Genomic DNA, 27717 nt, shown 5'->3' on the forward strand with positions numbered 1-27717 from the left:
GTTTCGCTATGTTGCTCAGGCTAGCCTCGAACTCTTGGCCTCTCGAGTCGCTGTCCACCGCCCCCAGCTTCAATCTACATTTTAACAAGATCTCTAGCGGATTCACCTGCTCCTTCCAGTTTGAGAAGCACAGAATGGAGAGATGCTAGGATGGAGAGATGCTTCGGCAGAGGGCGCTGGAGGGCTCCAGACTAAGACAGAGGCCGGCGCTCCTGACAAATGACAAGCCCCAGATGGGCACACGACAATTATAGAAAATATGGATAAGCAAGGAGAAGAAAATAAGTCCTCCATAGTCACACCATTGAAGATTAACGTTACTTCTTATCTCCTATGCACTTATATATGCTTAAAATGTTTTCATTTAAAAAGTCTATTTCCTTGAAAATAAAGTGTTGTTGAAATGTATAAAGTACTACTTCCACTCTCCAGGAAAATCAGCTAACAGGGTACTTTTTCTGACACATATTTAGTTATGTATAGTACAAATATTTAAGAATTTTTACACGGTATAGGGCAGGCATGGTGGCTTAGGCCTGTAATCAGCACTTTGGGAGGTGGAGGTGGGAAGATCACTTGACCTTTAGGCTAGGAGTTTGAAACCAGCCTGGGTAACATAGCGAGACCCTGTCTCGACAAAAAATAATAATAAATTAGCTGGCCATGGTGGTGCACGCCTGTAGTCCCAGTTACTCAGGAGGCTAAGGTGGAAGGATCCCTTGAGCCCAGGAGTTCAAGGCTGTAGTGAGCTGTGATCCCACTGCACTCCAGCCTGGGCAACAGAGGGAGACCTTGTCAATCAATCAATCAATCAATAATAAATAATAAATAGAAATTTACATAATATGAGACATTTTTAAAAACAAATGATTTCATAGTGAACATACTGTTCAGCAGCATTTCTCTTAATCTCTCATTCAGGAAGCTTTCATGGAAGTCCTTCCACACCACCCTGTTTCTCACAGGGTGGTTTTGTGGCTCAAATAAAAGCGTGGATAACTCCAATAACTCCTACGTGGTACTTCCATTTTGCAGATGAAGAATTGAGGCTCAGAGAAGCTCACTGCACCATACCACTGAGCAAACAGCTGTGTGAACCCCAGCTCAAAGATGATCCCCTCTGAAAGCTCTTACTTTGAACCTACAGAAAATCAAGTGGTGTTGCATTGATCAACTCTCTGCATGCTTTGAAGAATGTAAAATGAGTTTCTTAGAACAAATCTCTACCTGCACTAGAGATTGAGCATCTCAGAGCCACCTCCTCTGTATAGCAGTCTCTGCTACTCTCCTATCTTCACACCAGTCCTGTGGTTGTTCCTCTGGTTATCTGTCTCTCTGCTAGCCTGCAAGCTCCTCGAGGACAGGGACTACATTTTCTTTCATCTCCAGGTCCCCAGTGCCTAACAGAGGGCCTAGATTTCTGGTGATAATGGTTGAATAGACACCACCCTCAGACACTGCTGGGAAGTGATTTCTGCCTCTTAGACAGCAGCTCTCCTGTGCATACAAATCACCCAGGGATCTTGTTAAAATGGTTCTGATTAGGTTTGGAGCTAGATTGTGATTCTGCGTTTCTTATTAGGCTCCCAGATGGTGCCAATGCTGCTGGTCAACCAACTGCACCAAGTAGCGAGGCTCTAAATAAGTGTTGCCCTCAGTGCGCTCAAGTGCCTTGCAACATACTTGCCTCCCTAACAAGGCTCTGTCAGGGAGAAGCCGTACACGTCTTGTCTTTGTTCCTGCCACAGTGCCCAATACTATAACCCACTCATGTCCTTGTTACAGATGTTTGATTGAATAAACTATGGTTTAATTAAAAAAACAAACTTCAGACTTACTAACAGCAATGGAAGCTAGCTGCCTGAACTGGGTCAGTGTGGAGGGGAAGGAATATGCCACCCACATTTATTTAAAAAATCAATTGAAACAAACCTCAAAGATGGCTTATGAGCAAAAGATGATTCCTTGGTTCTGGGAGAATCTTCAAATGTCCCATCACCTTTAAGGGCCAGAAGTCACAACTTAAGAGCCTTTAGGAGCATGGGAGGGAATTTAAAAGTAGGAAGCCCCTGCTGTGAGACAGTGGGAATGGGTGGGGTCTGTGGTGACCTGGGGAGTGAATGCCTTCAATTGCCTTCTCTCTATAGCCTACCTCAGTCTCCCCCCTCCCTCCTCTTTCTACTGTGTCCATTTCTCTGCCTCTTCTTTGTTCTGCTCAGTTAAATGAGCACATGCTCTGAGCCAGGCCCAGATCTAGGCAGCAGTCACCTGGATGCCTAAGATAAGATCCCTGCACACCTTGGGTTCTAGCTTTTTGCAAAAATCTCAGTTCTAACTCTCTGTCCTGAGCTGGCCCACAGCCTTGTTTCCTTTCCTTGTTATGAGTGATGTTATGGATTGAATTGTGACCCCTAAAAAGATATGTTCAAGTCTTAAGCCCTGGAACCTGTGAATGTGATCTTATTTGGAAATAAAATGATTGCAGATGTAATCAAATTAAGATGAGGTCATTAGTGTGGGCCCTAATCCAGTATGACTAGTGTCCTTATAAGAAGAGACAGAGACACAGGGAGAACACCATGTGACACTGGAGGCAGAAACTGGAGTGATACACCTACAGGCCAGGAACACCAAGGGTTGCCGGCAACACCAGAAGCTAAGAGAAAGGCATGGAACATATTCTGCCCTAGAGCTCTCAGAGGAAGTGTAGCCCTGTGGACGCTTGATTTTGGACTTCTGGCTTCCAGATCTGTGAGAAAATAAATTTTTGTTTTAAGCCACACAGTTTATAATCATTTTTTATGGCAGCCCTAGGCTGATACAGGCAGTAAGACCTAAGCTGTTTTATCACTAGCTTCAATATTCTACCTTCTACTTCCAAGGCAGATTCAAGTGTCTGCTCCATCCCTTTCACTAAATTTAAGTTCCTTTTTCATTTTTGGCCCTTAGGGATTTACTGTTATTCCTTGAGAGTTCAACTATGCTTTAATTTAATAACTTTTCTTCTATAGCTGTATTAAAAGAGGCCTAATTTACAAACCATAAAATTCACCCATTTTCAATGTACAGTTCAGTTTTTAGTAAATCTGTAGAGTTGTACGATCATCACCACAAAGCAGTTTTAAAACATTTCTACCACCTCGAAAAGTTCCCTCGTGCCTACAGTCATTCCCACTCCCATGCCCACGCCCAGCTCCAATCACCTAATGATTTACTTTCTGTCAGTATAATTTTGCCTTTTCTGGACATTTCATGTAACTGCAAGCATACAATATGTGGTCTTTGGGTCTGGCTTCATTCACTTAGCATGTTTTTTGAGATTTATCCATGTTGTAGTGTATATCAATTTGTCCCTTTTTTATTGCTAAGTAGTATTTCATAATATGGAAAAATGTTCAATAGCATTAGTCATTAGGAAAATGCAAGTGACATTAATACTATACACCCACTAAGGGGTGTATAGGATGGCTGTAGTAAAAAAAAACCTGACAATAACAAGTGTTTATGGGAATGTAGAATGGCACAGCTAAATGGTACATGTGGAAAACACTTAGTCAATGTCTTAAAACGTTAACACATGCTTCCCAGATGACCTAGCAATTCTGCTCTTAGGTATCTACTCAAGAGACATAAAACATGTCCACACCAAGACTGAGACACAAATATTTACAGCAGCATTATTCGTAATATTCCCAAGTTGGAAACAACTCAAGTCTATTAACTGGTGAATGGATAATGTGGCATATCCGTACAATGAAATATTATTCTCAATAAAAGAATTAAGTTCTGACACACAGAAGTTCCTTGAGGACAGGAGCTTTTATTTGCTTTGTCTACTGAATGACTAGTACCTGGCATTTTGCAGGTCTTCATTTAAGTATATGTTGAATGAACAAGTGAATAAACAATATAAATCACTTCATTTAGCTGTTTATTTTTTTAAAAGATTTTATTATTTAAAAAATGGCCTTATTTACAGTCATAAAATATGCTCATGAGAATACTTAAAAGAATACAAAAATAATCTATATTAACAAGTTTGCTTCACATACACACTACTAAATCATCCATCAAACTACTGCAAGTTTTGGAAGCACCATATATTGTTAGAGCTTCTATAAGAATCAAAGGAGATTATGGCATTATCTAAGAAAATGATCTGACCAACATCCACTATAAACCTTAGCTACAGGCTTTTAGTTTTAAAAAGGCAATAGATTCTTCCAGTTGATTTAAAGCCTGGAAATGGGGTGGTAGTCCCTTAATTAAAGACTCCTGAATGTCACAAGGCACATAAGGATGCAAAATGCTCATTAGAAGCTTGGGAGTCACCACAACCATATACACATTTCATAATTAAGGTCCTTAAATTCAGCTACACTAAGTGGGCAAGAGTAGGTCTTACTTTCAAAAGAGAGAAAAATATCTCCAAATAAGGTGATGGCTAGGTAATTGACCAGAATCTTTATGATTCATTCTTTTTCTTCTCTTTTAAAAATACATTTTCAGCACGCAATTTCTCTGTCTCCTGGTAAGTAATTAAAAAAAAAAAAGAAAAGGAAAGGAAAAAAATTAAGGCTCTAATTCTTACAAAAAGAGTTATTCTTCCTGGCATTCATTAAGTGTATATTTCAAATTAAGACTAAATTTTTTAATTTGCAAGCAAGATAACATTAAACAAGAATCTGATTTAACTGATTGAATTATGCTTAGATTAGTAATGACCAAAAAAATTGTTTTTTTAAAATTTGAGAGATAGGGTCTTGCTCTGTCACCTAGGCTTGAGTGCCATAGCATGATCATAGCTCACTGTAGCCTCTAACTCTCCTGGGCTCAAGTGATCCTCCCACCTCAGCCTCCCAGGTAGCTAGGACTTTAGGCCAGTGCCACCATGCCCAGCTAATTTTTTCTTTTCTTTTCTTTTTTTTTTAAAGAAACAGAGTCTGGCTATGTTGCCCAGGGTGGTCTTAAACTTCTGGCCTCAAGCAATCCTCCCGCCTCAGCCTCCCAAGTCACTGGGATTACAGGTGTGAGCCACCACACATGGCTCCAAAATTATTTTGAATTCAGGAAGTTCCCTGAAATAAGCTATTAGCTGATTCACTAATTAAATTTTAATTTAGTTTTAATAAAAGAATAATTTTTAAGCCAGAGTGAATTTATTCAGAATAATTTTCAGAGTTTACCTCAGCAAGTCTGACATTTTCCTTCTTTAGCCGCACTACATACTGAATCTTCTGATGTAGGTTTTGGTGACCTACCAACTTTCCATTTTCCTCAGCGAGATACTCCACCTGCTTCCTTAACATTTCCAACTCCTGTAGGCAAATCAGAAATGAGGGGAAGTCAAAGGAGGGGAAAATAAGAAGCAGTTCTTAATTTTTCTTTTCAAATCACATTATTTCTTGCCTTCCAAGAGCACAGGAAATTAGAGTCCTGAATCCCAGCTTTCATGATCATACACCTCTGTATACACTAAAGCAACTCTAGTAGGACACCCAATCACAGAAATGGGTTTTCACAGAAATGACTTTTAAGCTGATTAGTTCTATTCATTCAAGTGTTCTAAATACACTTAGAAAAAAACAAAAAAACCTGTGAAAAAACCAACAAGCTAATGCACCTGGAATGTTCTCTCCTTTTCTTCATACATTTCTTCCAGCTTTGATCTCAGTTGTTCCTTTTCCTTGAAAGCTTTAGACTCCAAAGTTCTGGTTCTTTCAACTTCCTCAGCCATTCTAAGGCAGTCCGTCTCTCTGTTGTGAAGGGCACTTTGGACTTCTTCCAGGCTATAAGAATAAGTATCACTTTATAGTATGCCAAAAGACCATAATCACAAAATAGCACTAAAGTTAGATATTTGTTCCCCAATCCCAGAATTTTTACTTGAAAGTATCACTAATCTTCGGTCCTCCCCTATTGATGGCAAAAAAAGACAGAAAGTGCTGTATATCAGATATGCTTTTTGTTGTTGTTTTACCCAAGACTTTCATTTTAGAAAAACTCAAATCATTTTTTAAGTAAGAAAATTTAGGCCGGGCACGGTGGCTCACACCTGTAATCCTAGCACTCTGGGAGGCCGAGGCGGGTGGATCGCTCAAGGTCAGGAGTTCAAGACCAGCCTGAGCAAGAGTGAGACCCCATCTCTACTAAAAAAAAAAAAAATAGAAAGAAATGATCTGAACAACTAAAAATATATATATAGAAAATATATATATAGTGGCTGTGAGCTAGGCTGACACCACGACACTCTAGCCGGGGCAACAGAATGAGACTCTGTCTCCAAAAAAAAAAAGAAAATTTAGAATGAAGTTTCTTTTAGATTCATTCCACTTGGAGCAAATGTAATTTAAGTATCATTACAGTCTGCACGGTTTATTCAGTGTCCCATATCTTAGAGTAACCATTTCTGATTTAAAAAACTGGTCCTCGGAGAGTAGGACACTAGTTATTTCTTTGAGGATGTGCTATTCAGAATTAAGATGCTTTATGTAACTATCAATTGAAAAGAAATATAAGAAAAAGGTTATGTAACTATCAACTGAGAAGAAATATAAAAAACAAGGTTACTATTGTTATATAAATTTCACTGACTTTATAAAATTGTCTGAATCCTGTAAGTTTCCCAAAAGGAACAAATGCTTTTTATTTTACATTGCATATGAAATAAATGTAGGTTATTGAAATGATGTAATACACAGAATTTAATACCAGCTAATTTAAGGCCAGCTAATCTCTAGCTGTTGATTACTGTAATACAAAGAATTTAATACACTAAAGGCCAGCTAATTTCTAGGCAAGTTGTTTTCAGACTACACTGTGTGGAACTCAAAAGGACAGGGTAGGGGGAAGGGCACCCATGCTCTCCCAGTTCATTTGGAGCAGCTCTGCATTCGTCTTAGGTACTTTGCTTTTGTTGGATCAAAAGGCTCTGCGGCAGGGCAGATGCTGCAGTTGCTGCCCCAATAGCTAGTCCCCTGCTTCTTCCTTGTTTATAAAAACTCAATTTTATTTGAAGGAGAAAGTGGGGAGAGGAAGCACATTCACTTCCCAAGAGGTAAATATGATGACCTGTCTAAGCTGGGCATAGTCATCTGTATCCCACTGCCAGATACTTGTTTCTCAGCTTGTCCCAAAGGTGTGCCATGTGTGCTTATTCTGGCCGAGAACACGCGCTGATTCTTGGGGTGTTCTGAGAAAAGAAAGCCCCTTGAACCCACCTGACTGCAAGCTGTGACCCTCTTGTGGAGATATGATATTTGGGGCTGCAACAGCCATCTTGTGGCCAAGAATATCAGAAGAATGGGAAGCATCTAGGTCCCTGATGGCATCACTGAGTCAATGCACCTCCAGACTTCTTGTTATGTGAAATTAAACATAACTTGCCTCACTTATATATATGGATAACATAATATTTAAAATCACTGCTGTAGACTGGTTCTTTCAACTTCCTCAGCCATTCTAAGGCAGTCTGTCTCTCTGTTGTGACGGGCACTTTGGACTTCTTCCAGGCTATAAGTATCACTTTATAGTATGTCAAAAGACCATAACCACAAAACAGCACTCAAATTAGATATTTGTTCCCCAAGCCCAGAATTTTTATTTGAAAGTATCACTAATCTTCAGTCCTCCCCTACTGATGGCAAAAAAAGACAGAAAGTGCTGTATATCAGATATGCTTTTTGTTGTTGTTTTACAACAACAAAAAGAAAACAGTGTGCACCATTTGCTGGAATGTGATTCACTTGCCCACAGTGAAGTACAGGCTTCTATACGTTCCAGAGTCAGCACATCACTGCAGACTCTTGGTTACCAGACTGTGAAATACATTACGTGCCAAGTTAAATAGCTTTTACTCTTTTTGTTAGAATATCCTCAAATAGATATTAATTCTAAAATAGCTGCAATTCTACTAACTATCTAGCTGGATTCTCCAAGATGCTGTAAGTGATCTGGGTTTCTGTTCTAGCTTTCCCACCATCCGGCTGGCAGCCAGTCTCTGAATTGCTCATATGTGGATGAAAAGGTTGTTTTCACATGTATACTCTTTGATCTATGAAATAAATGACTCAAAGACCAGGTGACAGATCTTTCACAGATTGGGTGGTCTTTGTCAGCTGATCATTAAAAAGAATTTTTAATGATCCATCAACATGTAATTTTTGACATATTAACTCGGGCAGAGTTTAAAAAATTGGATGACGGTACTGTAACAAAACCCCTTTCGTTGCCATTTACTTACTATGTCAATAAGATTTCTCAGCATTTGCTATAAAAACAGGAAAAAGGAATAGAATTGATACTGAATCCTGTCTCATTCCAGAATTAAGTACAATAAAATAATGAACTAATTGAAGAAAAAAGTATTAGGATAAAATGCATTGAGAAATGCATGTCCACTGAAATTTTCCTAAGTATAATAATTATTGAAAAAAATTTATAATAAATTTAGGATAATTTGATTAATAATAATGAAAATTCAACTGGGAAGAAATATATTAATAACACTTGGAGCCACATGAATAAATTTTTACAAATTACTTTCAGTTTGTGTACATATTTCATTGCTAAGTAGTATGATAGCATAATCAATAAAATTTTTTGGAAAAATAAATTAGGATAAAATTCTGCAGGGTATAGAATGGAAACTCAGTTTCAAGAGAAAAAGGAACAATGGAAAATTCCAGACTTAGGAATCTATTTATGTATTTTTATTTATTTATTTTTTTTTGAGGCAGAGTCTCGCTTTGTTGCCCGGGCTAGGGTGAGTGCCGTGGCATCAGCCTACCTCACAGCAACCTCAAACTCCTGGGCTCAAGCGATCCTTCTGCCTCAGCCTCCCGAGTAGCTGAGACTACAGGCATGCACCACCATGCCCAGCTAATTTTTTCTATATATTTTTAGTTGTCCAATTAATTTCTTTCTATTTTTGGTAGAGACGGGGTCTCGCTCTTGCTCAGGCTGGTTTCGAACTCCTGAGCTCAAAGAATCCGCCCGCCTCGGCCTCCCAGAGAGCTAGGATAACAGGCGTGAGCCACCGCGCCCGGCCTATCATTTTATTTGTTAATAACCAGTTTACTTATTTTGAACTTGGCAGAAAATACTATATACCTTGCTCATCAAAGAATGAAGCAATTTATAAGGTTATATAAATTAATATGGAAACTATATGAATAAATTAAAGAGACCTAAGGTCTGGACCAGAAGACATCAGAGTATTATCTATGGGTCTCAGAGGGCCTCAAGGTTTTAAATCAGAGGAAACCAGAAGCAGAAGTGAAAAGGAAAACCTGGTCAGTTATCTTGTTCTCGTTGTCCATGAGAAGAAAACCTATCAGTTCCTCAAGGGCAGCTAAGCTTTTCCTGACACTTATCTCTTTAAGATTTCTTTTGGAGTGGCTTCACATGAGAAATCCCTTTAGCAAATGTTATTAGGAAAATAATTTTGGAAACATCTGTTATGTTCATATATTACTACAGAAGGAAAGATGTTACCTACTTTGTGAATATAAATTTTTTATCCCTTTAAAGGAGAAAAGGAAACAATTATCAAGAATTTGAATTACAAAATAGTATACTTACTCTGCTTTCATTTTCAGCATTTCTTCAACTATTTTACTCTACAATAAGAAAAAAAAAAAGAAAAAGATGGTTTAGGTTCTTAAATAATACTGCTAAAAAAAAGATTGAAAGGAACCAACCCACTCTCTTTCATGTTAATAAAATCAAACCAGTATCCTTTTCCACAATACCAGCTATATACACATAAAGGAAATACCTATTTACAAGACTTCATGCATGTGCCCTCTCAGGCCTCAAACAGGCCTTCATACTTGCTTCTAAATGGAGAACTGCATGTGAGTATGCTGAGCAGTAGGCTTACCATCGAGCAACAGAGACTAATTCAATTCTCAGCTATGTCTAAATATTGATGGTAAATATCATGCTAAACAATGGGAATGCAGAAAAGACAGGAATTTCAATAGTAAAATGGTTTCTAAAAATATGCATAACCATAAATACTAACTATAAAAGCATTGCTCAGATAATAAACTACTATGTAAAAAAAAAAGTCATACTTTAGCAAGTCTGTCTTTGATAATCTCTTCTTCTTGTTCATTCTTCAGCTGCTGATTGTCTGGAAGATTCTGATCACTACATGGATTAGGAGGAGGGATAGGAAAACAATGTCAAGTATATTCAAGTAGCAATTTCAAAGCTACTATATGCAGCAATGCCAAGTTGTGTAAAGAAAAGGTAACTATGGTGATTGAGTCAAATTAGCACAGTTAATTAAGTGATCAACACATAGGGATGAAATAAGTCACCTCCTCAGAACTCAGGATTCCTCCTAATACAAAAGCGAGATGAGGCTAGGCATGGTGGCTCATGCTTGTAATCCTAGCACTCTGGGAGGCTGAGGTGGGAGGACTGCTCGAGCTCAGGGGTTCAAGACCAGCCTGAGCAAGAGCAAAACCCCCATCTCCACTAGAAATAGAAAAAATTAGCTGGATGTGGTGTCGTGTGCCTGTAGTCCCAGCTACTTGGGAGGCTGAGGCAGGAGGATCACTTGAGTGCAGGAGTTTGAGGTTGCTGTGAGCTAGGCTGAAGCCATGGCACTCTAGCCTGGGCAATAGAGTGAGACTCTGTCTAAAAAAAAAAAAAAAAAAAAAAAAATGGAGGAAAGATCCATACTTGGTCATTTTAACTTATAAAAGAGTATTTATTAACCCAGTTTTCCTTCCTTGCCAAAACCCCAAAAGCAAGATGAGCAAAACTGGGAAATCCAATCAAGCTTGGTTGAAAGTAAACAAAGTCGAAACATAGTTGAGAGGTAACATCCGAAGATCAAACGTGAGCAAAAGGGGGCTGAGAGAAAGGGCCCCAGAACCTAGTAATGAATGCAACCAGCTGGGAGGGAGCATCTTTGAGGATGGGGAGGGCTGCTCTGGCCTCACCTAGCCTGGCTGCTCAGTCTGACTCCCCCTTTGCTTGGATTCCATAGTCAGGTGGCATTTTCTGATGACCACCTTGGCTTCCCATGTATGTGGACACCAGGAAGGGATTCCCTGGACACCAGATATGTCCTCATGGAAAAAGAATGCTCCCATATATAAAGCAAGAAAAATATATTCTGGATGACACATCCATTTCTGTGAGCCTGACTAGGTCAGAATAATAAGCTGAGTTTCTGTGGGCAGCCCCTGGACCAGGAAGACATCACTCCTAGAGAACCTGTCTGAATGCTGTACACTTCTTTAGGAATCTCTCACTGGGAAGTAAAAGACCATTTCTTGAAGGAAAACAGAAGTTACAGTAAAGTTTCTTTTCCTCAACAGATCTAGCAGCCTAGACAAAAATGGTAATGCGACCTTAATGAGGGAAATACACTGGATCATTAAGGAAAGATGTGTTTTCTATGTACTAATTCAAGGATCAATAAACCTTTTCTGTCAAGAACCAGATAGTAAATATTTTAGGCTTTGGGAGCCATATGGTCTCTGCCACAGGTATTCAACTTGGCTATTGCAAAAGCAGCCATAGCAATATTTAAATAAAAGGGCATGACTATGTCTCAACAAAACGTTATTACACAATAGGCCATGGGCTGGATCTGGCCCCTGGGCTGTAGTCTGCCCCTTCTTTTTTTTTTTTTTTTCCACAAAGAAGATTCTGTAGCTCTTCATATAAGGGACGTGAGGCTATAAAATAAAGCTTTTCATTCATTCATTCATTCATTCATTCATTTATTTATTTATTTATGACAGAGTCTCACTTTGTTGCCCGGGCTAGAGTGAGTGCCGTGGCGTTAGCCTAGCTCACAGCAACCTCAGACTCCTGGGCTCAAGCAATCCTCCTGCCTCAGCCTCCCAAGTAGCTGGGACTACAGGCATGTGCCACCATGCCCGGCTAATTTTTTCTATGTATTTTTAGTTGCGATTAATTTCTTCCTATTTTTGGTAGAGACGGGGTCTCGCTCTTGCTCAGGCTGGTCTCGAACTCCTGAGCTCAAACAATCTGCCTGCCTCGGCCTCCCAGAGTGCTAGGATTACAGGCATGAGCCACCGTGCCCGGCCCAAGCTTTTCTTTTTAAAAAGATACTTTTATTCAACATAATGATCAGACTATTATATTTAGCAATTAACAGCATGAGTGCAAAAACAGACAAACAAAAAAACCCAAAATTACATTAAAACCCTTTGTTGGAATGCTTTATACTTTCCACAGACCAGAAACTAAAATAACCTGTTATACCATTAGTTACAAATAGTCCTCAAGTTTTTTGCCCATACATGTGAATATTGTCTAAAACACGTCTTCTTTGTAGAAGCTAAGACCTGCCACCACTGTGCTTGGCTGAGTCCACAAATCTGTTGTAATCTGTAGCTTCCCTGTCACTTCCCTGGCTCTCCTCTCCTGCTAAACTTTGTTTCTTGGCAGTAATTAAAACCTGTCACTGCCACAGCTACTGCTGCTACTGGAACCACCTGTCAACCTGAAAAGAAACTCAGGATCGGCTCTCCAGAACAAATGGGTTTATTTGGGAATAACAGATGGATTGCAATTCCACGGTATGCAAGCTATGGTGGGCCATCAGTGTATCTGGTGGTGGGGGGGGGTGGTTTGGGGCAAAGGGCAAGAGCTTTTAAAGACAAAGAGAAGAATTCCATTGAAAGTTCACCGGTCACAGAAACTCATTGCAGAAATTGGCATTTGCTCATCAGTGGAGACAGCTGTTGCCAGGCAACTGTCCTGGTGCAAGCAGCTTTTCTGAAATACTGTAGGCCTGAGGAATTTCCTGTGATAAGCTCTGTTACAGGGTTCATGCAGGAGTGGAGCATGTGGAACCTGTAGGCGTTTCTTGTGATAAGTATGTTATAGGCATGTGCAGTGAAAGCTGCTTCTTTGTGGTCTTCTGCTTCCATTTTGTCAGGGTTTTGACACAAATGACTCCATTTTGGTGATGGCAACTTCCACATGACTTAGCCCCCTTGGTTTCATGGCTGGTCTGGCAAAGTAGTGGCTGCTACCACCATAGGGGCCAGAGCTTCTGTTTCCAAAGTTTCTTCCCTTCATGAGTCCAAAATTGAAGATTGATTGTTATAATTGCCAATATCATTGTAGCTTCCATCACCTCTAAAATTGCTTCCATCATTACCAAATCCATTGTAGCCATCTCCATTGACACCATATCCACTATCACAACAGCTGCTACCAAAGCCACCACGACCACTGAAGTTTCCTCCATGACCAAAGTTGTCATTCCCACCAAAACCACTTCTACAACCACCTGCAAAGTTTCCACAACCACCCAAACCTCTTTGGCTGAATGAAACACTAGTCATTTCTTTTTTTGACAGGGCTTTCCTTACTTCACGGTTGTAGCCATGCACTTTCTGGTATTTTTGAATGACAATCTTATCCATGGAGTCATGGCTGTAATGTCAAAGGTTATAAAAGTAAAGCTCCTCTTCTTGCCACGGCCTCAGTCAGTCATGATTTCAGTCACCTCAATTTTCCCATGCTATTCAAAATAATCTCTTAGGTGATGTTCTTCAGTGTTTTCTGTAATGCCACCAACAAAAAGATCTTTTTCACAATTAAGTGAGCGCCTGGTCTTTGAGAATCTTCTCTTTAGACAGCCCACTTTGGTTTCACAATTCTTTCGTCCACCTTGTATGGCCTTGATTCATGGCTGCCTCCACCTCTCCACAGTGGCATCGTGACAAAGCCTCTGGAGTGCTTGGTGATTGCATCTCCCACTACCACACAGTCCGTGAGTGTTCCCCATTGCTCAACGTGGCTCCTCACACTCTCTTCCGTTGTTTCAAAGCGCAACTGTCCCATGAAGAGCTTCTGCAGCTATTTGGGCTAAGAGACTCTGACTTAGACATGACAGCAGTGTGAAGAGATACTTTAGTAATGTTTCCTCTGTGGCATCCATGGGCAGATGTGGTAAGCTAACGACATATCTCTGAAATAAAGTATTTCTAATTGTGGTTTTACAAATGATCTAAAAACATTCTATATTCTATGCTCACACTATTGATAAAAGACAGTATTTTTCTTCTGCATACTAAGTATTAAATACAAGGCTTTTCTTTAATATGACTGGACACAGGGGCGGGACATATGGAAACTAGGTGAGCAGACTATGGATTACCTGCATCAGAATCATCCAGAAGCGGGGGGGGGGGGCAAGGGCAACAATATGTAACCTAAACATCTGTACCCCCACAATATGCTGAAATAAAAAAAAAAAAAAAGAATCATCCAGAAGGGGAGGGAGTGCTTATTAAAATGCACATTTCTGGGCTTCAGCTCTACTAAAACAGATCTCTGATACTCACTAAAATCTGAAGAGAACCATTTAGGAAGAGACTGTTAGCATAGCCACCATTACCATCCTCAAATCTCTGTTGTCTCATTTAGCATCTCAAGGATGCTTCTGGACAGGGCTGGGGAGCTGCAGGAGTGGACAAGCTTCTGTCACTTTCTGGCAATGGACAGCAGACACCCCTAATCTGGGAAATGGAATTCGGTAAGGGATTCCATCCCAGAGACTCCCCCTTTAATTCAATTCAACTTTCCACAAAATTTTACTGGCTACTCTGATCTCCAATTCCTCATTCTGAAAGTTAATGATAGGTAGAATCATAATTCTACTTTGTATATTTAATAACTTTTATTGAATGACACCCCTCTACCAAGCACTGTAACTGGCATTTTATAGATGTTATTTTTAATCTTTAAAACACCTTGTGAGGAAATTACCATTTTCCTCATTTTGTTCCTAAGAAAACTGAGAAAATAAGAGGTTAAAAAATATGTCCAAAATCACAAGACTTCTAAGTGTAAGAGATAGGATGTTAAGTCTGGATGTGGTTGCGCCTGACAATATGCTATGCAACTAGCTGATGCCAAAACACACACATAGAGATGCCTAAACCGAAGGGAATGCTTCCCTGTAAAATGCTAAGGATTTCTCCTTGTCTCACACAGGAGCTTTCCCTGGACCATGAGTTATAAGGCAAAGCCAACTGGTAAGAAATTCCCCCCTTTTCTTTTTTTTTTTTTGAGACAGAGTCTCGCTCTGTTGCCCAGGCTAGAGTGCCATGGCGTCAGCCTAGCTCACAGCAATCTCAAACTCCTGGGCTCAAGAGATCCTCCTGCCTCAGCCTCCCGAGTAGCTGGGACTACAGGCATGTGCCACCATGCCTGGCTAATTTTTTCTATATATTTTTAGTTGTCCGGCTAATTTCTTTCTATTTTTAGTAGAGACAGGGTCTCACTCTTGCTCAGGCTGGTCTCAAACTCCTGAGCTCGAGCGATCCTCCTGCCTCGGCCTCCCAGACTGCTAGGATTACAGGCGTGAGCCACCACGCCCGGCCAATTCTCCCCTTTTCTGTAGGGCTTCTTGAATCTTGTCTTGTTGACTTTATTTACTCCTTAAAAAAAAAAAAAAATTTTTTAAAAATGAATTCATTTGGCTCAGGTATTTCACACATTTTAAATTCATTTCAGTAGCTTTACAAGAAATGCAACAGTGCAAAAATTCACTGCAGAGCACTGCAACGGTTAACAGATCAGACAAGATTCAAAATCAACCAATGGAGCAACTCCTGGATTAGTGAGAAACATTCTATTCATTGTGAAACCAATTCCAACCTCATTCATTTATCTATACCAGGCAGGTCAAGATTTAGCCCAGAGTTCTAGTGGCTCTTTCTCACCTATTGTCCTTTTGTCTTTTAATATCATCCAGCTGACCTTGCAGGAGCCAGTTTTTCTCTCTTAACTGCTGAGATTCCAGGCGTAGGTTTTCCATTTCACACAACTGCTCCTGACAACAAATCAAATAATGTCTTTTAAAAAAACACATTATAAAAATTTATGACTAAGACTCCAAAAGTAAATACAGCAACAACAAAAATAAATAAATGGGACTTAATTAAACTAAAAAGTTTCTGCACATCAAAGGAACAATCAACAGAGTAAATAGAAAACCTACAGAATCGGAGAAAATATTCGCAAACTATACATCTAACAAAGTCCTAATATCCCAAATCTACAAAGAACTGAAACAAATCAGCAAGAAAAAACCAAATAACCCGTCAAAAAGTACACGAAAGACATGAACAGATTTTTTTCAAAAGAAGATAGACAAATGGCCAACAAACATATAAAAATATGCTCAACATCATTAATCATCAGGGAAATGCAAATTAAAACTCATAAGGAAAACCCCTATCTGTTACTTGGCACATCAGCCACCTGAGACTCCCACCCCTCCCAGAAGACCCGCATCAGCATAATACTAACTTATTACCTGGCCCATCAACTAATCTACTACCTGGCACATCAGCGTAACACTAAATCTACTACCTGGCGCATCAGCATAACACTATTATCTGACACATCAACAAACCTATTACCTGGCAGGCATTAACCACCTGACCCCCCCAGACCACCACAACTTAATAAAAGCGAGAAAAATCGGGTAGATGGTGCTCAGAAATTGGTGGCGAGGCCCCTCTGAGCCCACTGGCGAATAAACTTTGATTCTCCGACTCTCCGTGTGCCGTTCGGTTTGTCCTCGGGACCACTTGCTGTAACACTTGCTGTAACATTTTGGTTCCCTGACTGGAAATCGAACCGGGCCGCGGGGGTGAGAGCGCCGAATTCTAACCACTAGACCACTAGGGAAGACTGCCGCCAGCTCCTTCTGACCCTATTTAACATGGAAGAACAATGCTGGATTATAGCTGGAACCCAGAGGTGGCTCCAGGACCAGGCTCCAGCAGGGACCTTGGACGTGGAGCAGTGGGCACAGAGAGCAGCACCTGAGACCAGCCCGGATTGGGATTTCAACTCCCCGAGCAGACGAGAGGCACCTGGAAGGTACCAGGAAGCTCTCCTCCACGGGGTCCGGAAGGGAGCCAGAAAACCAATCAGCATGAACAAAGTCACTCTGATCACCCAGAAGCAGGAGGAAAAACAGCAAATTATACAAGCGCCTTTGTGAGGCCTACCAAGTCTATACACCCTTCAACCCAGAGGCGGCTGAAAATCAGCAGATGGTGAATGCCGCATTTGTTGGGCAGTCCTATACTGACATCTGATGGAAACTCCAGAAACTTGACGGGTTTGCAGGAATGAACATCACGCAGCTGATGGAAGTGGCCCAGAAGGTCTATGTTAATCAAGACCACCCAGAGGGAGAATGACAAGAGAATGAAGCAGAAAGCTGCTCTCCTGGCCGCTGCCCTCCGAAGACCTGACCCAGCCAAGAAACCTGGGCCACCATAGGAAGGAGGACCCAGGAGATGAGGGACCCTGAAGCCTGACCACTGCGCCTATTGTAAGGAATTTGGTCACTGGAAGCATGAACGCCCCAATGAAAGAAACCACCCACTGCCAAACAGGAACCTGCCCAGGGGCTTCCAGCAGGAGCTGGAGACCCGGGACCTCATCGATCTCGCTGGGATCGACTCGGAATAGGACTGACTGTGTTCCCTGACTCTTGGCCCCGGGGAGCCCACGGTCGTAATGGAAGTGGGGGGCTGACCAATAATGTTCATGGTGGACACTGGGGCAGAACACTGGGTGGTAACAACCCCGGTGGCTCCACTTACAAAGCGGGAAACCACTATTGTGGGAGCCACTGGAGCTCGAGTAGCTCGACCCTTCTGCCAATCCAAAATATGCCAGATGGGGGGGCCACCAGATAAGACATGAATTCCTATACATACTGGACTGCCCCATTCCCCTCCTAGGTCAAGATCTCCCAAGCAAACTGGAAGCCCAGATCACCTTCCACCTGGAAGGGACCGCAAGCCTCATGCACGACGCCCCAGAGACTCTCATAATGGCGGTCACCCTGCCCCGGGAATCGGAATGGAAGCTATAGGACAAGGCCAAAGAGGAACAGAACCTGCCTGACTTCCGGCAGGATTTTCCGATGGTCTGAGCGGAGGACAACCCCCCCAGCCACGGTCTTGCACACCAACATGCACCCCAGGTGATCAAGATGAAACCGGGAGCCCAACCGACCAGGAGATGACAGTACCCCATCCCCAAGGAGGCTCGAGAGGGAATTCAGGAACACATCGATAGGCTTAAGCGGGAGGGGATTTTGGTGGAGTGCCAATTCCCGTGGAACACTCCCCTCCTGCCAATAAAAAGGCCTAACGGAGGCGGATACCACCCTGTCCAAGACCTGCAACTGATTAATGAGGCTACAGTGACTCTCCACCCAGTGGTACCAAATCCATACACCCCCCTGGGCCTCATTCCTCCTGATGCTGCCTGGTTCTCCTGCCTGGACTTAAAGGATGCCTTCTTCTGCATGCGGCTTGCTCCAAAGAGCCAGCCTCTGTTCGCCTTCGAGTGGGAGGATCCTCAGACTAGAAGGAAAACCCAGCTGACCTGGATGCGACTACCACAGGGATTTAAAAATTCACCAACTCTATTCGGGGAGGCTCTGGCCACCGACCTCATCTCCTTTCCGTGAGAAGAAACCCACTGCACACTTCTACAGTATGTTGATGACCTCCTTCTAGCAAGCCCAACCAGAGGAGGCTGCCACTGGGGAACCCAATGCCTGCTCCAATTGCTCACTGACAAGGGATACAAAGTCTCCTGGAAAAAGGCACAGATCTGTAGGCAACAGGTGAAGTACCTCGGTTTCCACATCACTCAGGGGCGCCGCGGACACTGGGACATGAGCGGAAGCACACCATCTGTACAATTTCCAGGCCAACCAGTTGGAGACAACTCAGAGAATTCCTTGGCGCGGCCGGATTCTGCCGCATCTGGATCCCAAGTTTCTTCCTAAAGGCCAAGCCTTTGTACTAGGCCCTATGCGGGCCTGAAATGAAAGAATTGGAATGGGCCGAGAGTCAGGAAAGGGCTTTCCAGGAAATAAAAGACTTACTAAAAAGAGCCCCCACACTAGGGCTACCGGACCTCACCGAAGACTTTAACCTGTTTGTACATGAGAAGAAACAAGTGGCTCTGGGGGTTTTGACTCAAACTGTGGGCCCGTGGCAGAGACAAGTGGCTTACTTGTAAAAACAATTGGATCCGGTAACGGCAGGATGGCCGCCTTGCCTCTGAGCACTGGCGGCCACCATCCTGCTAGTCAAGGAAGCAGACAACTCACACTGGGACAGAACCTCCGTGGGCAAGTCCGTCATACAGTAACATCTCTAATGAACACCCCAGGGCACCGGTGGCTCTCAAGCAACTGGTTAGCGCAATACCAAGGACTGCTATGCGAAAATCTGCGGGTCACCCTGGAGACTGTGCGAACCTTGAATCCTGCCACCCTCCTACCACGGAGCCAGGGCCCCTGGACCATGATTGCACCAAGGCAGTAGAGGAGGTCTACGCCAGCCGGCCAGATCTGAAAGATAGTCCTCTACCAGCACCGGACTTGGAACTCTACACAGATGGCAGTAGTTTTATCCAGAATGGGAAACAACTGGCAGGCTTCGCAGTCACCACAGTTGATGAGGTCATCATGTCAGCTCCTTTGCCCCAAGGGTGGTCGGCAGAAAGGGTGGAACTATGGGCCCTCATCCAAGCCCTCAGGCATGCCCGGGGTAAGAAGGCAGACATATACATGGACTCTAAATATGCCTTTGCCACAATACATATCCACGGGGCAATATACGGGGAAAGGGGACTGCTGACTGCAGGTGGAAAGGAGATCAAAAATAGGGATGAAATCCTCCAACTGCTGGAGGCAGTTTGGGAGCCAAAAGAAGTTGTAGTCATCCACTGTCAAGGGCACCAAAAAGGCACAGATCCAATTGCCACTGGCACTCGCCTGGCAGACCAAGCAGCCAAAATTGCAGCCACCCGAGAATGTTCAGAGGACAACACTCCAACCCGATGCCAAATCTTGTTGGCACCCATGTGGCCCGAAGAACCAAAATATACCCCAGAAGAGAACCAGTGGGCAGAGCAGGAGAAGGCCAAGAAGGACTCAGACGGTTGGTGGCACCTACAGAACCATAACATCTTTATCCCAATAAATTAGCATACTCTATTGTCTCCCGACATCACAACCTGACTCACTTAGGGAAAACAGCCCTCACGCAGCTACTCACCCGCCCGATACTACTACATCGCCAAACTTCCGTCCATCGCTGCAGCAGTCAGCACCCGCTGCCAGACCTGTGCTAAAAACAATGCAGTGGGGAGGACTAGACTTGCCCCAGGAATTCAGTACACCGGAACCTCTCCGTTCGAGTGTTACAGCAAGATTGACCGGGAACAAACCGAGAGGCACACGGAAGTATAGCAAAACAGGTTATATTACGCCGGCAGGCTCAGAGGGGACTCTCCACCAAATTCTGAGCCCCGAACAAAGAGTGTAGCAGTCTTTTATATATTTTGTTTAGGGAGGGAGTGGGGCACAGTTACAATGAGGTTATCTTTAGCGGGGCAGGGTCTTGAGCCACCTTGGTGCCTGCAAGCAGTTTACAAAGGCAAGAGTGACAGCTGTTAGGGGAGATAGCAGGGGTGGAGACTTGTCAGTGGAATTTTCCACTTCATTCCCCTCCTTTGATGCCCCTATATGTTTACTATGAGGCACTGGCCCTCATTTATTACAGGCATCATTATTTCCTAATAGATGGTAGCCTCATAAGGCCATTATATGAGCTGTTGCTCTTTGGGTTACAGTTATTTCTATGAATTTTATAATTGTGCTTAGTAAGCATGGGCCTATAGTGACAAGGAGGAGTATAGTTATCAATGATCCAGCCAGTAGCAGTAACCATGGGGCCCATTGTCCTAAGTTGAAACCCTATGTTTGTTTTAATTCTTTGTTTCTCTTTTGGATTCTTTCTCTTAGCTCTCTGACCTTGGTGGTTACTATTTCTGTCTGGTTTACATAATAACAGCACTCTTCTCCTAAAATATGCAGGTTCCCCCCTTCTCAGCAGTGAGGAGGTCTGAGGCTCGCCTGTTTTGGAGGGTCACTGCTGCCAGTGAATTTAGTTGATTTTGGAGAGACATTAGGGAATCGGCCACTCGTTCCATGTCTTCATTTAATTCTTGAGATAATTTTTGATAGGTGCTTAGGGAAGTTGCTAAGCCACCCACTCCTGCCCATACTCTCACTGTGACCCCTATCCCTATGAGGAGGGGTAGTAACAGTGCTCACCTTTTTCGGGTGTTCGGGTGGGGACTTAGTGTGGCCTCTAGTTGTTGGGTTTTAAAGATAGAAATATCTGGGGTAAGGAAGACCTGAGTGCAGGTCCAGTCCAGTTACTCGGGAGGCAGAGGTAAGCAGTATCTTCACAAAGAAAGAATATGCTGTTCCAGGGGCAGGTGATGTTGGTGTTAGTGGGTAGTGTTTGGTTATTTGTGCAGAGTTTACCTGGTATGGATCCTACTATTTCGCTTCCTCCTGTTTTAGTGATACAAGTAACATTTATGTAGGGGGTTAGGGGTAATGCCAAAATGCTGAGAGAGAAATATCACTATTGCCCAATATGACACAGTGAGAATTATCTTTTCTTCCACCACCCAGTCCTTTGGAGAAACTGAATAAAGTCCGATGCTCAGTAACAGGGCCAGTAGTCCGATCAGGCCGATGGCGATGTAATAGGCTGGCTCGGTCATTCGGCCTGGGCGACTTCTGGTGTGGTTGCTGGGCTGCTGTTACGCCGGAGGCAGATTTTCAGTGGGTTCTCTGGGTCGCGTTGCACTGTCCAGGTGTCTTGGTTATCCTCAGGTGTGACTCTCTTTACTCTTGTGAGGTGAATCCCAGGTGCTATTCCTGCAACCTTAACAGCAGTAGGAGTGGTTAAAACTATTGAGTGGGGACCCGTCCAGGTGGGCTTTAGTGGTGTTTTCTTCCAACCTTTAACCCAGACTGAGTCTCCAGGCTAGTGTGAGTGAACTGGGTGTCCCATCGCTATAGGGATCTTTTCCATAATGTTGTGATGAATCTGACTCAGGGTTTTGGAAAGGGAAATAAGCTGAGTGTGTAGGGTCTTTTCTCCTATCTGGGTGATGTCTCCCTTAAGCTGCTTAATTATGGGTGGGGGGTCTTCTGTATAAGATTTCAAAGGGTGAATATCCTGTCGGCCCTGGAATGCATCTGATTTTAAGCAATGCTAGACTAAGTAAGTCTACCCAAGGTAACCCTGTCTCTTGGCATAACTTTGCAAGGGCGTTTTTGAGGGTCCGGTTCATGCGCTCCACTTTCCCTGAGCTTTGTGGTCTGTATGCAGTATGGAGTTTCCACTTGATCCCTAATATTTTAGTTAAAGTCTGCGTGATCTCTGCCATGAAGCTTGGCCCATTGTCACTGCCAATTGAGAGTGGCAGTCCATAGCGGGGAATGATCCCCCTTAGAAGAATTTTCACTACCTCTTTAGCTGTTTCGGTTCGGGTGGGAATAGCCTCGGTCCACCCTGAGAAGGTGCATGTCATTACTAACAGGTATTTCATTCTCTTGCATTGTTTTACCTCGGTGAAATCAACCTCCACATCGTTAAAGGGAGATGTTCCTGTATGTTGGATACTTGGAGTAGGCCTGGGTCATGTGGCTGCGTTATTCCTGGTGCATGTCTGGCAATGAGCGCAAATGGTCGCAGCTAGAGAAGGGACCCCAGGGATGTAATAGTGTCAGTTAAGTAGGGTGGTTAGGGCAGTCTTTCCCATGTGTGAGTGTAAGTGATACTTGGAGGTGACTGAGTAGGCCAGCTTTTTGGGTATGAAAATCGGACTATCTGGTAGGCGCCACCACCCTGACTCAGTCTTCCGGGCTCCTTCCCCTTTCGCCCAGGTGTTTTCTTCCAGGTTGTATTCGGGCTGTTCTGACCATCCAGGTGCTAAAAGAATTTGGCTGAATTTTTGAATGTTGTGCTTAAGTGGCTTCTGTTCAGCTATAGCTTTTGCTGTTTGATCTGCCAGGCAGTTGCCGAGGGTTACTGGGTGCGTCCCCTTCTGGTGGCCTTGGCAGTGTATAACAGCTATTTCTTTTGGCTCTCATATGGCCTCCAATAGTTGGAGAATCTCTTCTTTATTTTTTATTTCCTTACCTTCTGCTGTTAGCAGTCCCCTTTCCTTATAGAGGGCTCCGCATACATGTAGGGTACTCCAGGCATATTTTGAGTCTGTGTATATGTTTGTCCTCTTTCCCTTTGCATATTTGAGTGCTTAGACCAGGGCCCATAATTCTGCCCTGTGTGCGGACCATCCCACCAGTAGGGGCTCGGCCAGGATCACCTCGTCCTTGGTTGTAATGGCGTATCCTGCTTTTCGTTGCCCATCTTGGATGTAACTACTGCTGTCGGTGAACAGTCCTAATTCTGGGTTTGGCAGAGGGGTATCCCTTAGGCCTGGCTGGCTGGCATAGACTTCCTCTATTACCTCGAGGCAGTCATGGTCTGGGAGCCCTGGGTCAATGCGCAGAAGAGTTATAGGATTTAGAGTCTACACGGCCTCCAGGGTTATTTGTGGGTTGTCACACAGTAATCCTTGGTATTGGGCCAGCCGACTGCTGGAGAGCCAGCGGTGTCCTAGGTTGTTAATAAATTGTATTATAGTGTGTGGGATGAGGACTCGAGTATGTCGGCCCAGGGTGAATTTGTCAGCCTCCTTGATTAAGAGGATGGTCGTGGCCATGGCCCTGAGGCATAAGGGCCATCCTGAGGCCACCGTATCTAACTGTTTGGACAGATAGGCCACTGGTCTCTGCCATGGCCCAATGGTTTGAGTTAGGACTCCTATTGTCACTTGATCCTTTTCATTGACGAACAGGTTGAAGTCTTTTGTGTGGTCTGGCAACCCCAAGGCCGGAGCTGCCTACAGCTGAGTCCGTAGATCTTGGAAGGCCTGTTCTTGCTTGCTCTCCCATGCCAAATTCTTTGACTCTAGTCCTCGCAGGGCTTCATATAGTGGCTTGGCCATCAGTGCAAAGCCCCGAATCCACGTGCAGCAGAGCCCAATTGCCCCCAGGAATTCCCGCAATTGTCTCCGTGTTGTAGGTCTCCGAATTGAACAGATGGTATGCTTCTGTTCATGTCCAAGCTCTCTCTGCCCCTCTGTGATGCAGAATCCTAGGTACTTGACTACCTGTCAGCAGATGTGTGCCTTTTTCCATGAGACTTTACACCCCTTTTCAGTCAGCAGTTGGAGTAATGCCTGTGTGGCCCGTAAGCATTCATCTTTGGTCCGGCATGCCAGGAGGAGGTCATCCACATACTGCAGTAGAGTACAAATGAGTCTTTCATGCGGAAATGAGTCTAGGTCCACTGCCAATGCTTCCCCAAATATCGCTGGAGAATTTTTGAATCCTTGGGGTAGTCTTGTCCAGGTGAGTTGCCTTCTCCTTCCAGTGCCTGAGTCTTCCCATTCGAAAGCAAAGAGAGGTTGGGTTATGGATGCCACATGGATGCAAAAGAAGGCATCTTTCAGGTCTAGACAAGTAAACCATTTGGCATCCTCAGGGATGAGTCCTAGGAGGGTGTAGCGGTTTGGCACTGCTGGGTGGAGGGTAACTGTGGCTTCATTCACTACTTTAAGGTCTTGGACGAGTCAGTAGGTCCCATCAGGCTTTTTTACTGGGAGCAGAGGGGTGTTCCAGGCCGACTGACATTCCCTCAGAACGCCTTCCTGTAGAAGTCTGTCCAGGTGGGCTTGGATTCCCTCGCAAGCCTCTTTTGGGAGAGGATATTGCCTTTTTCTTACGGGCTGGGCTCCTGGTTTTATCTCTGTTATGACTGGTGCCTGTTTATTTGTCAACCTAGGTGGGTTATTCTCTGCCCAGATGGTTGGGAAGTCTTGCTTGAATTCAGGAGGGTTTGTCTCTTCCAAGGGTTTGATGGAGTCATATCTGTACGAGTTTCTATGTTCAGGCATTCGGTCCTGGCGGCAACACTGGTCACTGTGGAGCCGCCACTCCATTTCTTGGGGAACTGTGACTGCCATTATTAGGGACTTTGGGGCTGGCAGTGAGAGATCAGCGGTAGCCTCGGGGTGGAAAGTGATTTGGGCTCCCAACTTGTGCAGGAGGTCCCGTCCCAACAAGGGAACTGGACAGCCTGGGAGGTAGAGAAACTCGTGTGTTACTTGATGTCCCCCAAGCTGACAGGAGCGGGGCTGGCAGAAAGGCCTGGCTACCTGGTTTCCAGTGGTTCCAATTATGGTTGTCTTTCGCCCTGTGAGAGGGGTGATTTGGGTGGTCACCACTGAGTGTTCAGCCCCAGTGTCCACCATGAAAGCTATAGGTTGGCCCCCCACATCCATGTTGACCATAGGCTCCCAGGGGCCAAGGTTGAGGGAGCCCGGTCGGTCCTATTCAGAGCTCATGCCTGCGAGGCCAATTAGATCCTGGGTCTCCGGTTCCCTCTGGAACCTCCAAGAAGGGCCTTGTCTTGAGGAGAAGCCAGTCTTTCGGTGTGGGCACTCGTTTTTCCAATGCCCCGTCTCTTTGCAGTATGCGCACTGGTCTGGTCTTAGTGTCCCCTTCCTGTGGGGGCCCCTCTCAGGTTTTGTACCGAGCCCTGGGGTAGACACAGGAGTCCTGAGTGCTGCTGCCAGGAGTGTGGCCTTATGCTTCATCCTTTTCTCACTTTCCCTCTGGGCCACACAATCTTAGTTCTGGTACACCTTTTGGGCCATCTCCATCAGTTGAGTGACGTTCATTCCCGCAAAACTTTCTAGCTTTTCCAGCTTTCGCTGTATGTCTGGACTTGCCTGGGCCACAAAGCCCACATTTATCATCTGCTGATTTTCTGGGGCCTCTGGGTCAAAGGGAGTGTAGATCCTGTACGCCTCGCAGAGGCATTCATATTCGTATTTGGGGGTTTTGTTGGCTTTTTGGGTAACCAGGGCCACTTTATTCATGTTGGTGGGTTTCTTTGCCCCTTCTCGGACCCCATGCAGGAGAGCCTCCTGGTATCTGAAGAGTGCATCTCGTCCCTCAGGAGTGTTGAAGTCCCATGTAGGCGCAACATCTGGGACTGCTTGCTGCACCCATGTCTCTGGATCAAGGACACCCACTGGTGCGTTGTCTTGAACCCATTTCTGGGCCCCTGCAGTGATCCGGCGCCACTCCTCAGTGTTGAAGAGGGTTATGAGAAGTTGCCGGCAGTCCTCCCAAGTGAGTTGATGGGTCTGACACATGCTCTCCAGGAGGTCTATCATGGCTTGTGGCTTTTCTGAGTAAGAAGGGGTGTGTTGTTTCCAATTGAGGAGATCTGTAGTTGAAAAGGGTTGATAATAGAGTACTGGTGGCCCCTGCTGGACAGTCCCGTCATTGGTAACCCGGACTTGATTTCGGACCTCAAGGACCGGCAATTGGAGGGATGGAGTTGGGTTCTGGGCAGAACACAGATGGTGAGCTACCGGAGTCTCCTCGGCCAGGTCATCAGGCATTAGGGGTGGCAGGTCAGAGGGTGGCAGAGTGTTCGGTCTGACAGTGTGGGTCCAGGAGTTAGGTCACCAGGATTGTATGGAGGCGGCAAGGGGAGTTCATCTTCCGGTGGCCCTTGGTGGATGGGCTTGAAGTTGGGGTCAAGAGACTTTCTTGGCTTCTGAGAAAAGAGGACCTAACTCTGACCCTTTTCTACACAGAATCAGACCCAAGAGGGCAGAGTTTGGGCAATTCTTAGCCAGGGATTGATATAGGGAAATTGATCCCAGTGTCCAGGGGTGCCTGTAACTCGTTTCCAGACTGCCTGGATAATAGAAGCATTGAGGGTTCCCGAATTGGGCCACCCAACTCCAAAGGAAGGCCACTCTACTTCGCAGAGTGTCTGGAGGCAATTTGGTGACATCTTAATTCCGTAGTCACCCAAAAATCCCTTCTTAAAATTTTTGATCACACACCTAAGGACAGTTGGTTTGGATTCTTCCCCTCCCATTGTGTCCTACTGATAGGTGTCGCACAGGGTAGGGGTTACTGTCAGTTGTCCGTCTGGCTGCTCCCCTCACGGGGATTTAGGCATGTCTTGGCTAAGGTGCACCCATATAAACCCTGGGCCAGGTCACTCTCCTTCCAGAGGAGTGAGTCACCATTATGCTTTCCGATGCTGCCACAGAACCGCAGGTACAGACCCAATCAAGCTCCGTAGTTTCTGACCATGGAGCTGCAGCACTCACGCTCACATACACACAGAGGTTATTACATTCCCCCCCACTTTGGGGAAACTTTAACCTTTCCTTAGGAGGTGATCAAGCTCCTCTTCCGTCCTGAGACAGGCCTGGCTACCTTTGGACAGGGTCCCAGGACCTTATCGCGGCCGATGTCTGATGTCCTTTCCTATTTGCCTGGTTGCCAGTACTTCACCGCCATCTGGGTGGGTCCTGGGCTCGCAGTTGGCGGAGACCCTCCAAGTGAAGAGGACGTTATCCTCAAGCAGGATACGGAGCCCCTTGCTCTCTCTCAGTTGTAGGGCCCAGCCGGCCAGCATCCCATCCTGAGCCGGTGGCCTTAAAGGGCCAGCTCAATTGGGGTTTCCTGGCCAGGGAACCAGTAATGTTACAGCAAGACTGACTGGGAACAGACCGAGAGGCACATGGAAGTATAGCAAAACAGGTTATATTATGCCAGCGGGCTCAGAGGGGACTCTCCACCAAATTCTGAGCCCTTAACAAAGAGTGTAGCAGTCTTTTATATATTTTGTTTAGGGAGGGAGTGGGGCACAGTTACAATGAGGTTATCTTTAGCGGGGCAGGGTCTTGAGC

The 27717-nt window shown here is 44.5% G+C and overlaps 2 protein-coding genes and 1 pseudogene across 2 annotated transcripts in view; all 3 read right to left on the reverse strand.

Moving 5' to 3' along the window:
• TMEM42 (transmembrane protein 42) overlaps positions 1 to 1072 on the reverse strand; it is a 5482-nt gene extending 4410 nt beyond the window's left edge. Inside the window, exon 1 of the mRNA XM_012665479.1 lies at positions 1065 to 1072. Coding sequence (XP_012520933.1) covers positions 1065 to 1072 — 8 coding nt within the window. The remainder of the gene's footprint in view (positions 1 to 1064) is intronic.
• Positions 1073 to 4465: 3393 nt separating this feature from the next.
• KIF15 (kinesin family member 15) overlaps positions 4466 to 27717 on the reverse strand; it is a 90265-nt gene continuing 67013 nt past the window's right edge. Inside the window, exons 28-33 of the mRNA XM_012665611.1 lie at positions 15735 to 15844; positions 10080 to 10155; positions 9583 to 9620; positions 5624 to 5789; positions 5187 to 5318; positions 4466 to 4528 (exon numbers count right to left, since the gene is read on the reverse strand). Coding sequence (XP_012521065.1) covers positions 4466 to 4528; positions 5187 to 5318; positions 5624 to 5789; positions 9583 to 9620; positions 10080 to 10155; positions 15735 to 15844 — 585 coding nt within the window. The remainder of the gene's footprint in view (positions 4529 to 5186; positions 5319 to 5623; positions 5790 to 9582; positions 9621 to 10079; positions 10156 to 15734; positions 15845 to 27717) is intronic.
• LOC105827348 lies at positions 12445 to 14179 on the reverse strand (annotated as a pseudogene).

This window comes from Propithecus coquereli, unplaced genomic scaffold (assembly GCF_000956105.1).
Source record: "Propithecus coquereli isolate 6110/MARCELLA unplaced genomic scaffold, Pcoq_1.0 Scaffold1, whole genome shotgun sequence".
NCBI lineage: Eukaryota > Metazoa > Chordata > Mammalia > Primates > Indriidae > Propithecus > Propithecus coquereli.